Raw genomic sequence first — 14,649 nt, 5'->3', positions numbered from 1 at the left:
TAGACATTTCCGCCTGACCTTCTGCTGCTGCCTCAAAATGAACAGGTGAAATCCAAGGCCCCAAACGCAGGCTCTTCAAGCTGGAAGGGAGGGAAGGGGCAGGAGCAGGCCTGCCCCATGGCGAGCACTGTGTGGGAGGTGCAGAATGCAGCCTTGTGTGCATGGACAGTGGGGCGCACGCCTGCCAAGGTGACAGCCTGGTCCTGGCTCCTGCCCGCCCAGGAAAATGGGCTCTTAGTGCCCAGATCTGACTCTTCAAGGGAAGCCTGAGATCTGGACTTTTTGTGTGTGAATTCTCTATTTTTTAGACTGTTGTATCTGCCACCTGGGGGTTGAATGCTCTGCACACTGCCACCTTTGGGTGTGTGCCTTGCCAACTGCATCGTGTTTTCCTCCTGAGAATCCCGTGCCAGGCCTCTTTCAGGTGCAGGTACCAAAACCCAACCCACTGGCATCAGCCTACACAGGAAGTTCTTGGCTCACGGGATTGACAGAAGAGTGCAGGGACCCGAGTCTCTAGGGCCTTGGGGCCACCAGGACAGTCTTCCCTGCTGTTTGTCTCTGATTTCCCTATGTACTGGCCTCACTCCCCTCACCAGACAGGCTCTCTCCACACAAGGGGGAAGTAGCTGCCACTGGCCCAACATCCCCCCCTGCATCTTCACAGCTGCCAACCCCAGAGGCAGAGAAGGCAACTTCCCCACCTCCACATGGGAAAAGCCACGAGGAGCATCCCAACTGGTCATGTGGCCACTCGGAACCAATCACAGAGCCCAGGATGTGCACCAGGATTTGCCCGTGACCGACAGTCCCAACAGGACCACATGGTGTCGGGGAGGAGGTCACCTAAGGAAGGGTAGAGGTGCTGTGCCCAAGAGAACATGTGTTGAATACTCAAAACCACAGGCGCCGGAGAACCACATCTCATGCGATGGGGTCAACTCGCCAGAAAGCCCAGTTCCCAAAGGGCCCGAAACTTCCCAAGGACAGTAAGTAAGGGTGGGGCTGAGAATAGAGTCCAAGCCTTTATTTCTGGAGCCCCAGCCTTTCCCCTTTACCACGGAGCCTCACCAAGGCCACCTGCCTCCCACCCACGGTCTCCCTGAGAGGCCCCAACAGGGCCTGTTTCAACAGCCTCCCCCCAACACCCACCCCCACCAGACGGGGAACTCATTGCCTGCTAAGACCACCCGTATCGCCGCCTGTTAGGAAGGTCTTTCTCAGCCTCCTGTGTCTCCCACCTGCTGGTCCCGACCCTACCCTGTGGGGCTACACAGAACAAAGCAAATCCACCTTCCCCTCCTGCCTTCAGCGCCTTAAATTAGATAGTACAACCCCATCCCACCCAGGCCTTTGAGGACTTCTCTCTTAGGACATGACCTTAAGTCTGTCTGTTGATTACCCATTGGCCAGAGGCAGGTTCTGTTGCTTATGGCTGAAGTGCCCAGACGGATGGCCGTGCTCTGGAGAGGGCCCAGCATGGTGCAGTTCCCTGGTTGGAGCCCACGGCACTGCGCAGCCTTCTCGCTCTCTCGGCTTCCCTCCCGTCTGTTACACAGCTCCCAATCCATTTTCTCTTTCTGACATCACTTCCCCGGCTCAAGAGCTCTGAATCATGTTTGCCTCTTCCCGGTCCCTTGCCCCCCACATGTAACATCCAGAGCTCCTCCTTTCAAATGTCTCCCACATCCATCTCTTTTACTCCATCCCTGCTGCTTGCTCCCTGGGAAGGGGGGCCTCATCATTTCCTGCCTGGATGACTGCCACAGCCTCCCGGCTGGTCTCCTTGCCTCCAGCCTCTCCCAGCTCCCATCTATCCTCCATGCGCTGCCAGATTAATCTTCCTTAAACACCACTCACCTCCTGTCACTCCCCAGCTCGACGACGTAGCCAGCCCTATCACTGGTTGGTCCCCCACAGGCCCTGTCTGCTCCAGCTGGGCTGTGCCTCCTTGCTCCCCCGTACACACACTGTCACCAGGGAATGCCTGTGCCCTCCACCAGCCCTTCACTGTCTGGCCCCATCCACCACCTGCCAAGGCCCCAAGTGGAGTCCCTTTCTTCTGGTCCCAGGGCTCCCAGAACTCAGGGGCAGAGGATGGGGGGCGGCCAGGAAATGCCCCAAAGCCACAATCCGTCCAGTCTGCAGGCAGGTTACCCCTGCCTGGCCCACCTAGGCTCTCAAATGTCACTATGTCCCCTGCCACCCCTCTGCTGTGCTCATCCTTAGGCCTCCAGGCTGTGAGGAGTCATACCTGGCCAAGTCACCGGGGGGTGAGTCATCCTTCACCATGTCAACCTTCCTTCTCAAACCCTCCCACAAAAGCTCGTCCCCCAGAATAAGCATCTTCCCAAGATTCCAGACCTGCAGGGTCTTGCCCTTGAGGCTCTCTGCCATTTCTGTCAACCAAAGACCTGGGGTTCCACTCCCCCACACTTCAGGGGTGTGGTCCCAGAGGGAGGCCCAAAGTGTCCCCATAGCATGAGCAGCACCTCCCATGTATGGAGCATTCACCGTGGGCCTGGCACAGAGCTAAGCTACCCCCTGAATGTACTAGCATTCCATTGAGACCCACCCGATCTGAGCTCAGGTCCAGCTGCGGGTTGCAGGGAAACGCCAAAGCCACATGGTGCGGGAGGGGGCTTGGAGGAGGAAGAGCAGGAAAGGGCAGGCCTGCTGCTGGGGGGCTCTGTGAAGCCGGCTTTCCCGCCCCGTGGAATACCTCATTTACTCCTCGTAACCCTATGAGGTAGGAACCTTTCAGTATCCATATTTTCTGGATGAGGAAACCGAGGCACAGAGAGCTGAAGTCACCTGCCTAAGGTCACCCAGTTTAAGATTCTAAGCTACACCATCACCTGCAGAGTCCTGGCTCTTAGTGGCTCTCATGCCTCAGGGATTCCCCGCCCTCAGCCCACCAAAGAGCCTGGTGTTCAGAAGGAGCAGCCCCCCCACAAGCCTAGGGAGATCAATGGATCCTACAGGCCGACGCCTAAGGAGACTGTCACTCCCTTCCTGTGACCACTTCTTCAGAGGACCGGGGTGACCAGGGAACAGCAGTGTGCTAGAGCCAGCTTGCCTCTGCTAAAGAGAGCCCATCACTGGGGCGCCTGGGTGGCTCGGTCGGTTAAGCGTCCAACTCTTGATTTTGGCTCAGCTCATGGTCTCAGGGTCATGGGATCCAGCCCCAAGTCAGGCTCCCCAATCAAGTGGGGAGTCGATTCTCTCCCTCTCCCTCTGCCCCTCCCCCTGCTCACGTGTGCTCTCTCTCTAAAATAAATAAATAAATCTAAAAAAAAAAGAGAGAGAGAGAGAGGGCCCCCTCATTAAAATTTCTAGAATTTTGCAAGCCAGTTGACATCACATTGGTAGCTTAAAATAGGCCATAGTGGGAGTATTTACACCATGGAAATTGGCAAATCAGTCCTCCAGCTCTCCCAGAGTGCCAAGTGTTAGCAGCACATCACTGCTAGGGAGGGAATGCTGACCACCCTCAGAAGGGCATCCTGGCCTGTGGGTGGTGGGCTTCAGGCAATTCACACAAAGACAGGCCCCCCAGTAGAGCCAGGGATCTAAAGGGAAAAGGGTCTTGAGAGGAATAGGTGGGTCTCAAAAATGGACCTCTGGCTGTGTGATCCCAAAGGATGTGGAGAAAGAAGGTCTCTAGAATAGTGTCAGGGAAGCTCTGAGACACCTGGTAGGCTCAGACTTCGAATAGGCTCAGACTTTGACCCGACATGACCAACTTGGAAAGATGGCCCAAAACCAAGTACAAAACCACTGACAAGAGACATGGAGTGGAGAAGCATGCAGGGAAGGCTGAGCTCAGGTCCAGCTGCGGCTTGCGGGGAAACGCCAAAGCCACATGGTGCAGGAGGGGACTTGGAGGTGGAAGAGCAGGAAAGGGCAGGCCTGCTGTCTGGGGGGCTCTGGGAAGCCGGCCTTCCCGCCCCACCATTTTGCAGCTGAGGACACTGAACTGGAGGGGCAGGAAACACTCTAGTAAGAAAGCACTGAAGATCAAGAAGGCACGATCAGAGAGGCCAAGTGGTTGTTTGGAATGAATGAGTTCAGGTCTTTGGGGCCAGACAGATCCCACCCCAGGTGCTGGCAGGGGGACCTCGTACTGACCTCCGAGAACGTGGGAGTGGGAGCCGGTCATGGGGCAGGAGATGCATGAGCTGCAGTTTAGTTTTCAGAAGAGGAGGCAAGCTGGATTCGGTGAATGCATCAGGGTTCTTCAAGTGCAAGCAACAAAAGCCATTCTCACAAATTTAAGCAAAAAAGGGAAAATACTGGCAAGAAAATGGGTCGTTGAGAGAAGGGACAAGAGGCTTAAAAGCAGGCACTGAAGTGAGAAAGGAACCAGGACCTGGGAAATGACTTACCTGTCTCATTGGGCCCTGCTGCTGAGATTAGGGGAAATCCCCACTAAGGCTGTATCTAAAAGGGGAGAGGTCATGGAGTCCTAGTAGGACCAGGAGTGGAAGCTGGATAAATACAAAACCCAACAAATGTCCACTGAAGGGGCCACAGCCTGATGACCCGATGCAAACCCCAGGCAAGATTCCAGTGGAGCTTCTCTGTTGGTTACAGGTAAGCAAGGAAGGTAGGGCCACACAGAGAAATACCGGGACTCCCGCAGACCCTTCCCTTCAGACCAGCGTTCCTTATTATAGAGTTCCTGTTCTGGTAGGTCAGGGCCAGACTGGAAACAGTGTGTCTGGATTTTGGCCCGGCACCTGATAAAATATCTCAGGATCTGCAAATGAAGATACATGAACCAGATGACAATTAAGGGAATGCAAAACCTGTTGAATGGCCGGCACTGTTTTCTAACACTGCTGATTAAATAGCTAAGGTCAATCCAAACTTGGGTCTTTACCTCTGAGCCTCAGGCTGTATCCTTGGTGCTCTTCAGCATTCTTATTAAATACTTGGGCAACCTATGTTGATGGCACACTGATTAAACCTGAGAACAATGGGCCAATCTCTTCTGGGTGGACAAGCTGTGAGTGGTGGCAAACAGGACAGTGGCATAGGCAGTTTGGCTATGGGGACTGGCTCACATGGCACAGCACCTGAGTTGGCCCAGTGAGGAAGGACCAGGACATTTGTTGGATGGCTGAGGGAAGAGATGCTCCCTCCTTCCCCTGGACTGGGCCTGCAAGAATGTACCCTGGTAAGTTGTGGCAGCCACCTTGGGACTGTGAGGAGAGAGAGGCTGTCGGAGAGTGGTGCCAACCCCTGAAGAGCAGAGATGAGGCATGAATCCTGGTCACACTGTTCCTCCTGGATCCAGCCATGCCTGAAGCTAGCCTACCCCCGGTCTTTCAGTTACACGCACCAATAAATCCCTTTTTGCTTAAGTCACTTTGGGTTGGGTTTCCCAATATTTGCAATGGATATACTTAGTATCCTTTGCTAATTCATGCCAGGGCATTGTATCACAGTGGGATGAGCTGGGACTGACATCCAGAGGCAGGTAACAAGGATGTAGGGGACAGAGAAGGGGCTTGGAACCAAGCTACATGAGGAACAGCTGAAAGGACTGGAGGTGCCTGGTCTGGAAAGAGCAGATGGGGCTAGGTAGGGGCCCTGTCTTAAATAACTGAAAAGGGGAAAGCCATTCAGCATGGCCCCAGAAGAAAGAGCCAAGAGCCATTTGGGGGAGCTTACTGGGAAGGATTCCTCCTCATTCTAAGAAAGTGGCTTTGAACAGTCCCAGCCACCTGAAGATGTGCGGTTCGGGGCAAGTTGGAAAGCCAACACCCAGGGGTTTTATATTCAAAATCCTGTGGCCTGGACAGTCTCGCCTAGATTTAGGAAGCACCCAAGATGCGGTCAGGAAGCAGGATATAGAGGGGGCAGTGAGCTTTGAGTGATGAGGGATTAGCCCAAGACCACACAGAGAATTAAGGTCCCCTGACTTTCTCCCATAGTCTTTCATGTCCATGGGGCACCAGACAAGGCCCTGACAGTAAATGACCACATGGGACAGTGTTCTGCTCCCCACGGTGTGGGACGGGGTAGGGAAGGGGGTCAGGCTAAGCAGTAACAAGGTTCCAGCCCTGCCACTTCTCTGAGCCTCAGTGTCTTCATCTAATAAATGGGACTAACGTCACCCATCTTGTGGGTTGTCCGGAGGTTCTGATCAGATGATGCAGGCAGAGCCCACCACGGGCCATCATTACTACCATCACGAAGTTAATTAAGAATAAAAAATGTAACGGTTTACAGCCACCAAAGGCTCCTCCTCTCCCCGCCGCAGGCTTCGCTCGTAGCAGAAGCAGGATGAGTTTTGGAGTCAAAGACCTGGACTGGAACTCCAGCCCAGCCTAGTTCGGCCTGGACTGCAGGAAGCCGTGCCCTTCCTCATCTGTAAAATGGGACCGACGGCGGCGGCGGCGCATTCAAAGCCCCAGGCCTCCAGGAGGTGCTCACGGAGCGCGGCGTTCTCCTCCTCTCCGCAGCGAGGTCAGCGGAGGTGCTCCGGCTGTCCCACGCACCGCCCGCCAGCGGGGCCCGCCGGGCCGCCACGTCTCCGGGGCCCGGGGAGGGCGGTGGGGGCGGGGGCGCAGCTGGGCGCGAGAACCGAGGCGCACCGGAGGCCGCCGAGCCGCGGTGCCCGGAGGCTGGACGCCTTCTCCCCGGGCGGCAGCCGAGCGCTCAGCCAGGAACTTGTTAACAGGCCCCGAACAAAGAGCCGCTAATCCGGCGGGCGGCCGCGGGCGGGCTGGCGGGCGGAGGGATCCCGCCCCTTCCCCGGCCCCTGCCTCTGCCCCTTCCGTGCTCGGCAGCCGAGTCCACGGCGCGCTCGGCACCCGCGCCGAGCGGGGGCGGAGCCGCGGGGCAGGAGTCACCCCGAGGGCGCCCCTCCCCAGAGCCCCGGTGGGCAAGCGGGCTAATTGCTAATCCCCTGGGCTCGGGCTCGCATTGGCTCGGGCCCCTGCCGCCCGTCGGCGGCTAACGTGCCCCGCAGCCCGCGTCTAGCCCGGCACCCCGCCCGGCAAGCTACCCGAACAAGCTGGCCACGGAGTGGGGATGGTTTTTTGGAAGCAGGGCAGGCTCCCGTCACGCGGGGACTCTAAGGAAGCACTCTTACCTGCTCGTGCCCGGCACCCTTTTTTCGGGGAGGAGTGAGAGGGCTGGAAAGATGCAGGCGGGCGGGGTGCTGGGGATGGGGGGGCACCCAGCAGCCCCTCAACTCCATCTGGTCTCTGCCCCAATTAGGAGGGGGTAGGCTCTCACTCCAGGTGTACTCCCTGCAGGCTCTCTGCTGGACGTGCTGGGTGGGGCAGTGGTGGGGGGGAGGTGGGGGTCCCACCTGCCCTCCTGGCTGGGGAGGTACAGGGCAGAGGTGGGATGCAGGGTCCAGAGCTCCCTACCCAAGGGCCCTGTGGTTGTAGCTCCGGCTCAGTCTAGACTGACTCCCCTCCCCAAATCTCAGCCACGTATTTGCCTGGAGCTCAAGGTGACCCTGAGCCTTCCAGATGGACAGAGCTCTGACATCCAGGTGTGGGGAGGGTCCTAGCTCTGGGGGACTCACCCGTCAGGGCGCTGGCCCTTGGTACTCTCTTCAGGGGCCCCTCCCCCATCTAAGTGGGACCTAAAACCTGGCCCTTTGTGACCTACCCTGGGGATGAGCAGCTGCCACTCGGGCCTCTCCAGATTTCTGAGTCTCTCCCTCTTCCCCCTCTCAAACAGGCCTGGGATGGGCCTGTCTACAACTACACCTGGAGAAGGGAAGGAGCTTGGGCAAAAGAGAGAAAAACCGCCAGTCAAAATGCAGGCCTCCCCTCAGGCCGCTGCCCTCCCACCTGGACCTGCGCCCTCTCCCACAAAGATGGCACCAAGGACACTCCCAAAGTGAGGACAGAACAGTGCCCTCTGCCGTATCCATCATCGTCAATTGTTAACTAACGTTTATTGAGGGCCTACTGTGTGCCAGGACTATGACGCTATGACACACTAATGACATGCATCAGTCTATCTAATGCACACAATAACCCTGTGAGCGAGGTCCTTTTAGCATTCCATTTTATGGACAAGCAAACCGAAGTGCAGGGAAAAGCTAGATCGCCAGCTAGGGCTAGGGTGGGGCACAGGGGGTGCCAAGGGCACAAAATTTAAGGAGGCTGACCCTGCGCTTGCACAACTTAATTTCCGCGCCCTGGGCACCCTTGCCTCACCCTAGTCCAAGTCCTCGTCCAAACCCAGACTCCGGAACTGGCCGACTCAACCATTCCCCCACCTCATCAACGTGCCTGGGATTCTGGCTCCCAAGGGCCAAAGGCTGCTTGCAGCTTCTGACATCAGTGTCCAGGAAGAGGGTGGGCCTCAGGCACTGGCACTCTGACCTTCTCGGGGCCCTAAGAAGGCCTGTTTTTGCCATTAGGGGTGTTCACCGGCTAAAGCAGGGCCCCGTTTCCTCCCAAGGCAGCCTCCCTGTGCACCAACCTGTGCTCCCATAGAGTCATCAAGCCCAATGCTTAGTATACAAAGAGGCAAACAGCCCAGAGATGTTAAGTGACTTGTCCAAGATCACAAAGCAATCAAATGGCAGAGCTGGGACTAGAATTTAGTCCCATCCAGGGCCCCCACCCCTTTTGCTGCCATGTTCTGTGTCAGAACTGATCATCAGCACATGGTTCCAGGACAAGCTAAACTCAAATCATCATCTTCACAGAACCCCAAACAAAGTTCTTTGCACATTGGAGGAATCAGTGTCTGAGTCAGGCCCAAGTCCCTGCAAGGGGGTGGTGTGTGTACAGATCGGAAGGGGGGTGTTTACTTCTTCCAACTAAAAGCATGACTCCTTCCTGGGATTCCTGCCTGGGGCTGGAGCAGCAACAAATGTTTTTCTCTCTTCTCTCTGGGCTTGGGCCCTGATCACCTCAAGACTCTAGGTCTGTCCTAACTCATGCCCCTTCAATGCCAGGGAAAATGGAAGAAGAAAATAAACAGCTATAGCTGTCTGCTCCATGTTGGGTTCCATCCTGGGCACTCTGTGTTGCCCATCATCTCCTTACTATAACCTCAGGAAGCAGAAACGGCCCTATTCTAAAAATGTGGGAAAGGCTGCGGAGTAAAAGTTACTTGCCCAAGGTCAGGTGACTTAGACTGAAACCCAGGGCTGTCTGTCTTCAAAGCCCCTGCCCTTTCTATACTGCCTGACAGGAAGAAGGGGCTGAGGCTCCCCAGAAGGCAGGAGGACCTGTCAATGCCATTCCCACGGGAGCAGACAAGAGGAGTGAAGGGGCGGACCAGGAGAATTGATCACAGGAAGCTGAGCTCCCTTTTGGACGGTGAGGATGGTTGGGGCTCAGGGGCCGGACTTTCCTGGTGCTTAGTCTCAGGAACCAGGAGTCCCAATAGGTTCTGCACAGAGCAGCCCAAGTCTTGGTGTCAATTCCATTCCTGAGGATAGGGGTGGGGCCTGAGGAAGAGGCCACCAGGACAGATTGTCAGGGACAGGATGGGCAATGCCATGGCTCCATGCCCCTCAGCCCCACCTTCCAGGGGCTTGAGTCCACAGGCTGGGGCCCAGAATGACATTATTTGCATGACAAGACACTGATCTGGGAACATCTATGCCTGGGAGGGGTGCGGATGAGCAGGGAGATTCCTACTCAGTAGCCCTGCGCATAAAACCTGTACGAAGGACCCACAAACACACATGATCACATGAGCTGGTCTGCCATCTGTGTGAGGGTCTAAGGCACAGCCACCCCATGGTGGGGCTTTAACTTGCTCCTTCCTACCTTGGACAGGAGCCATTTCCAGCCTCCCCAGAGTGAAGCAGTCTTTGTTCAGGAACAGGGATGGGGAGGGCTCCCAAAGGGGGCAGAGTAAACTTCTCTCCCCCTCCCTAGCCATAGCAGCCCTCCCTACCTAGCCAGAGAACCCAAACACAAGTGGAGGATAAAAAGAGAAAAAATACGCACTTGACTGACCATGACTCGGAGCATGTTAGGGGCCAAGAGCAGCGTCATGGTGCTGCAGACAATGGCAATGCTTGTAGGAAGCACCGGCCTGAACGAAGAGGCAGCTCAGGCCTGGCAGTTGCCCCAGGCCCCATCTACCTCTCCAGGGCTGAGAAATCTGTCCCGTAGGCCACTCAAAGCTCAGCAATGTGCCATGGCCCTGGGAGGAGTTGGGGAGGCCTCTTGGAGGGAGCTGGATTGAAGCTGGGGGCTGAGATAAGCAGAACAGCTGGGACTGGCAGCAGCGGGGGCGGAGGGGGGGGGGGGATTGGCCCAGGTCTGGACAGAGCCGAAGATGTCGGCTATAGGGTGGTGATTGTGGCTGCCGGGGCTGGGGACACCGGGTTCTGCCAGGCAAGGGAGCTATAGGGCAGAAGCCAGAGCTTGTCTGGGGGTGTGGATGCCCAGCCCACCAGCAGTTAAACCCAAGTCCCAGTGGATCAGCCCAGTCACGTGTGGTGATGCAGGTGATTCCCTCAGGGCCCCCAGGCTCAGGGCTGGACTTCACCTTCAGGCACTGGGGAGCCAAAGAAGGCTTTCTAGTGGGGTTCCAGCCTGGATACCAGGGACATTAATCAAAGTAGAGGAGGCAAAGAAAGGCGATGAGTGGGGGTGGCCACTGCACTGGTCCAGGTGGGGAAGGTGAGGTAGAAAGGGGCTGGGGGGGCAGGGGTGGTGACAGAGGAAGAGAGGGAGATGAGCAATGTCACAAGTAGAACTGAGCCAGAGGACCTGGTGACAGATTAGACATGAAGCGTGAAGGAGAAGGGAGAGCCAAGAGAGACTGCAAGGTTTCCGGCCCCGGGCTGGAGGACTAGGGGGAGCGGAAAGGCGAGGAGGGGGCCGCAGGAGAGGGTTGGCCTGGATAGAGCAGGCTCAGGCGTGCATGTATGTGGACACGTGCTCCCAGGCGGCCTCTGTGTGGAGCAGGGGTCCCCCCGCCCCAGGCTGGAGGCAGCTCCTGCCTTTGAGACTACGTGGCTTGCGTCTGCAGGTCTGGGGCCCAGGTAGCCCCAGGCAGGACAACGTTGTGCACGACAGGAGGGCTCCTGGCCCCGCACTGAGGCCAGAGCCGACTGCTCTGAGGAACCCGCCGTGGCTCCTGGCTGGGGGTTTGGAACCTGCATCAATGCCAATCCCCAGCTTTCTGAGGGAAGCCCCTCCCAGCATGGGCAAGGGGAAACGGGCAGGCCCGTCAGAGGACCAGCCCTCTCCTGGGGACACCCAGGGGGCCCTGAAGTCCAGCTCAACCCATCCCCGAGGCAAAGGGAGAGCGGGGTATCTCTTAGCCCTAAAGAATTAAGACACCCTTCCCCTAACCGACTGCTCTAGTCCAGGGGCGAGGGATGGACAGAGGGGACCAGGACCAGGCCTGAAGATGGGGGTGGGGCCTGAGGAAGAGACCACCAGGTCAGACTGCTGGGGTCAGGATGGCCAATACCACAGCTTAGTGCCCCTCAGCACCACCTTCAGGGAGAGCCAGTGCCTCATGGGCCCCTCCCCCTAGGAGCGCAGAGATCTGTGGGACGGGGCAACCAACAGGTGTGAGCGGCCCACAGGGGCGGGGAGGCAGGGGCCAGCTGTGTGGCTGGGTACGAAAGGGACAAAGCTGTGCGACATTGTGTGGGCGGGGTGAGTGTGCTGAAGGGACAGGCTTTTGTGTGAGGCGGTGACAGAGGGTGGGCCCTTGGCCCGGGGAGCAGGAGGCTGCAGTCCTGCCGGGCCCCCGGCGCCCCCTGCCGCCCGACTGGCCGTCCCTCCCTCAGCCCCTCACACACACGTTCTTCACCGGCTGCAGTTGCCGAGGGGATGATGGGTGGTGTGGGAGGAGGTGCGGGAGGAGCTGGGGTCATCTCAGGGCCAGCCTGCCTGGGCACGTGTGCCCAGAGCCTGTGGCGGACAGCAGTAGGGGGCCCCAGACAAGGAGAAGGGCCCCTGCATGCCCTTCAGAGGCTCCTCCCCCAGGCCTGGGAGTGCGTGCCCGGAGGCCGCCTCGGCTCCAGGGCGGCCCTGCGGCACTGGTGCCCACCTGCTAGCTCCCCGGGCAAACCGTGGACCAGGCCCCAACAGGTGCCCCAGCACCCCGGGACGCAGGTCCCCTACTCCGTGACCTTCCGAGGAATCCATGTGGCACCCCCCCAGATGGCACCCTGACTCACCAGCACCCATCACCCCCTTATCCTATCCACACAGGCTCACCTCTGCAACTGCTCACAACCATCACACAAGCGCATCTGGCCCACACACACCAAGGCTGCACACACAGCCAGCCCCCGTCGTCACCAGGGCACGCGTGCCAGCCCACAGCCCTCACACGTGCTCACGTGGGCAACATGCAGATATGGCCACACAGCCTTCTCACACACAGCCGACTCAGTAAACATTTCCTGGGCGCCTACTTGGTATCTGGCAACACCTCCCGTGTGAAGAGCATGAACACCCCCAGTTCACCATGATCAGCTCACCCCCCTGCACCCCCTGAGGGTTGCACACACAACCCGAACACGGATATGTGTGCAATATGAACACACACCCAGCAGCAGTGCAGCCTCCCAGCTCGATCAGGATTAAAAGGGGAGGTCATGGGGCAGGAGGGTTTGTTAAAGTGAGGACTGGGGGGGTGATGGGGTGTTGGAAGACGGATGGGGTAGAGCAGAGGGAGGACTGAGGGGGCAGACTGGGGAGGGCAGCCAGGCAGAATGGGTGCAGAATGTGCTACGCAGAGACCGTTTAAAGAAACAGCCATCAGCCTCAATCATCAGGCTGGTCTCAGCTCTCACTCATTGATCTCCAATCAGTCTGGCTTCGCATCTGAGGAACCCCCACACTGCCTTCTGACCCCTAGGATTAACAATGGGCCGGCCAGGCTGGGAGGCGTCCCCCAGATTCTCAGGGCAGCAAGAATCAAGAATTGCTAGGGTGAGCCTCATGCCCCCTTGAGCACACAAATGACCCCCTCCCCATACACACATAAGCTCAGTTCTGCTAAGTGCATGGATGGGGGGGGGGTGCGGAGATCAGGAGGCCCTAACAACTCAGCCTAGGTGGAAGCTCAGGGAGAGCAGACAAAGGATGCAGGGGAACTCCCCCCACCCCAAGGGAGGTGGGCTGAGAGCTTAGTTACCAAGCAGGTTAGGGTGGCCAACGGGACATGAAGGGAGGAGGAAGGGCGGTGCAATGAAAGGGAGAAGGGAAAGCGCAGCGGCCCCACAGTACACAACTCTGGCCCCCCACGCACCAAGGAGGCTGGGAGCCACAGCCCTGGCCAAGGGCCACGGGCCTTTGACTGTGCGGGCTGCAAGGGCTGGGGGCTGGTGTATGCGCCTCCACGCCTGAGTGTGTGCGGGTGCGAGCGTGTGGCGGGGACAGAGGAGGACACTGTGTTCTGGACGTGGGCAGAGGCCAGGTGCCAAGTCGGAATTGTGAGTAGCTGTTTGGGTCAGATGCAACCGGAAAGAGGCAGGTATCTTAAGCCCTTTCCTCATTTTCCTGGGCACTGGGATGTGGTCAAATCCTCTGATCTGTGACCCTCAAAGTCAGGCTCCCCCGGGCGTTGATTCAAACCCCCGACTCTGCTCTGGGGCCGGGCAACCAGCAAACTTCCCCCGCCCGGAGGCGTGGAGCGTTTACACTCGCCAGCCCCGCGCGCTGACAGCTGCTCCAGCACTTGGCAGAACCCAGGCTTCCGGGGAAGCGCGCGGGGAAGCTGCGCAGCAGCGACAGGCGGCCCCCGCGTCCCGCCTCGCAAAGTTTGGCCTCCGGGGGCTTCCAGCAGGGTCCGGCAGCGCGGGTCAGGGACCCCCCCAGAGCAGCGAGCGTTCGCGCGCACAGTCCCCCGCAAGCCTCCCCAGAGCGCGCGCGTGACTCACCCGAGCCGTGGAGCCAGGCGGTGAGGACTATGCCCAGGAGCGCTGGCCACAGGCCGGGCCGGACGGCCATGGCCGCGGGCGGGCGGGCGAGCTGGCCGGCCGGGCGCGGGGCCCCGCGGGCGGGAGGGCGGCTTTCAGCGCCTCAACCCAGAGCCCCAGCCCGGGGCGCCCCCGGGGCCCATGCCAGCGGACTGCGCTGCCTCCGGGCGGCCGGCTGCGGGGCGCACACGGCGCGTGGCTCCCCTGGGCACCGGGAGCACAGCAATGCAGCCGGGGCGGAGCGCAGCGCCAGCCGCGCCGCGCACGGAGCCAGCCGCCGCGCGGAGCCCGCAGCCGGGGAGCGGGCCGGCGGGCGCCGCAAAACCCGGACTGGAGCAGCGGAGCGGGGCGGCGGCAGGGCGGGGCGGGGGAAGGAAGGAGGGGCCGGGCCGCCCCACGCCGCGCGCGCGGGCCACCCCCAGCTCCGGGGATCCCTCCCGGCGTTGCCCGAGGCTCCCCCGGGGAGGGGTTGGGGTGGTGGGCGGGGAGGCCTCCCACCGCCCCGCGCGGTCTCCAGGGACAGGGCCTGGAGTCCGAAACCGGGAGTGGATCGGTTCTCCGGATCCGGGCTCTCCCAGGCCCGCCAGCCTGCGTACAGGTGGCCCGGGAGGGGCCCAGGGCTGCGGCGACCCCGGCGCGGAGCCAGCCTGCAGAGAACGGCCTGGGGCAGGGGTGCCCGGGGCAGGTTCCGCTGCAGTCCTCTCCCCCCACCCCACCCCACTCCCCGCCTCCCGGCGGTGCTCCGAGGCCGTCAG

The 14,649-nt window shown here is 59.4% G+C and overlaps 1 protein-coding gene across 3 annotated transcripts in view; it reads right to left on the bottom strand.

Annotated features, from left to right (window-relative positions):
* The window catches only part of UNC5A (unc-5 netrin receptor A), a 60,585-nt gene extending 46,382 nt beyond the window's left edge, over window positions 1-14,203 (bottom strand). Inside the window, exon 1 of one of the 3 annotated variants that reach the window (XM_078066905.1) lies at window positions 13,856-14,203. In XM_078066905.1, coding sequence (XP_077923031.1) covers window positions 13,856-13,925 — 70 coding nt within the window. In that variant the 5' untranslated portion in view covers window positions 13,926-14,203. The remainder of the gene's footprint in view (window positions 1-13,855) is intronic. The other 2 variants (XM_078066904.1, XM_078066906.1) reach the window with 2 other exon arrangements.
* Between the last annotated feature and the right edge of the window lie 446 nt (window positions 14,204-14,649).

This window comes from Halichoerus grypus, chromosome 2 (assembly GCF_964656455.1).
Source record: "Halichoerus grypus chromosome 2, mHalGry1.hap1.1, whole genome shotgun sequence".
Taxonomy (NCBI): domain Eukaryota; kingdom Metazoa; phylum Chordata; class Mammalia; order Carnivora; family Phocidae; genus Halichoerus; species Halichoerus grypus.
This window is presented reverse-complemented; position numbering and strand designations above follow the sequence as displayed.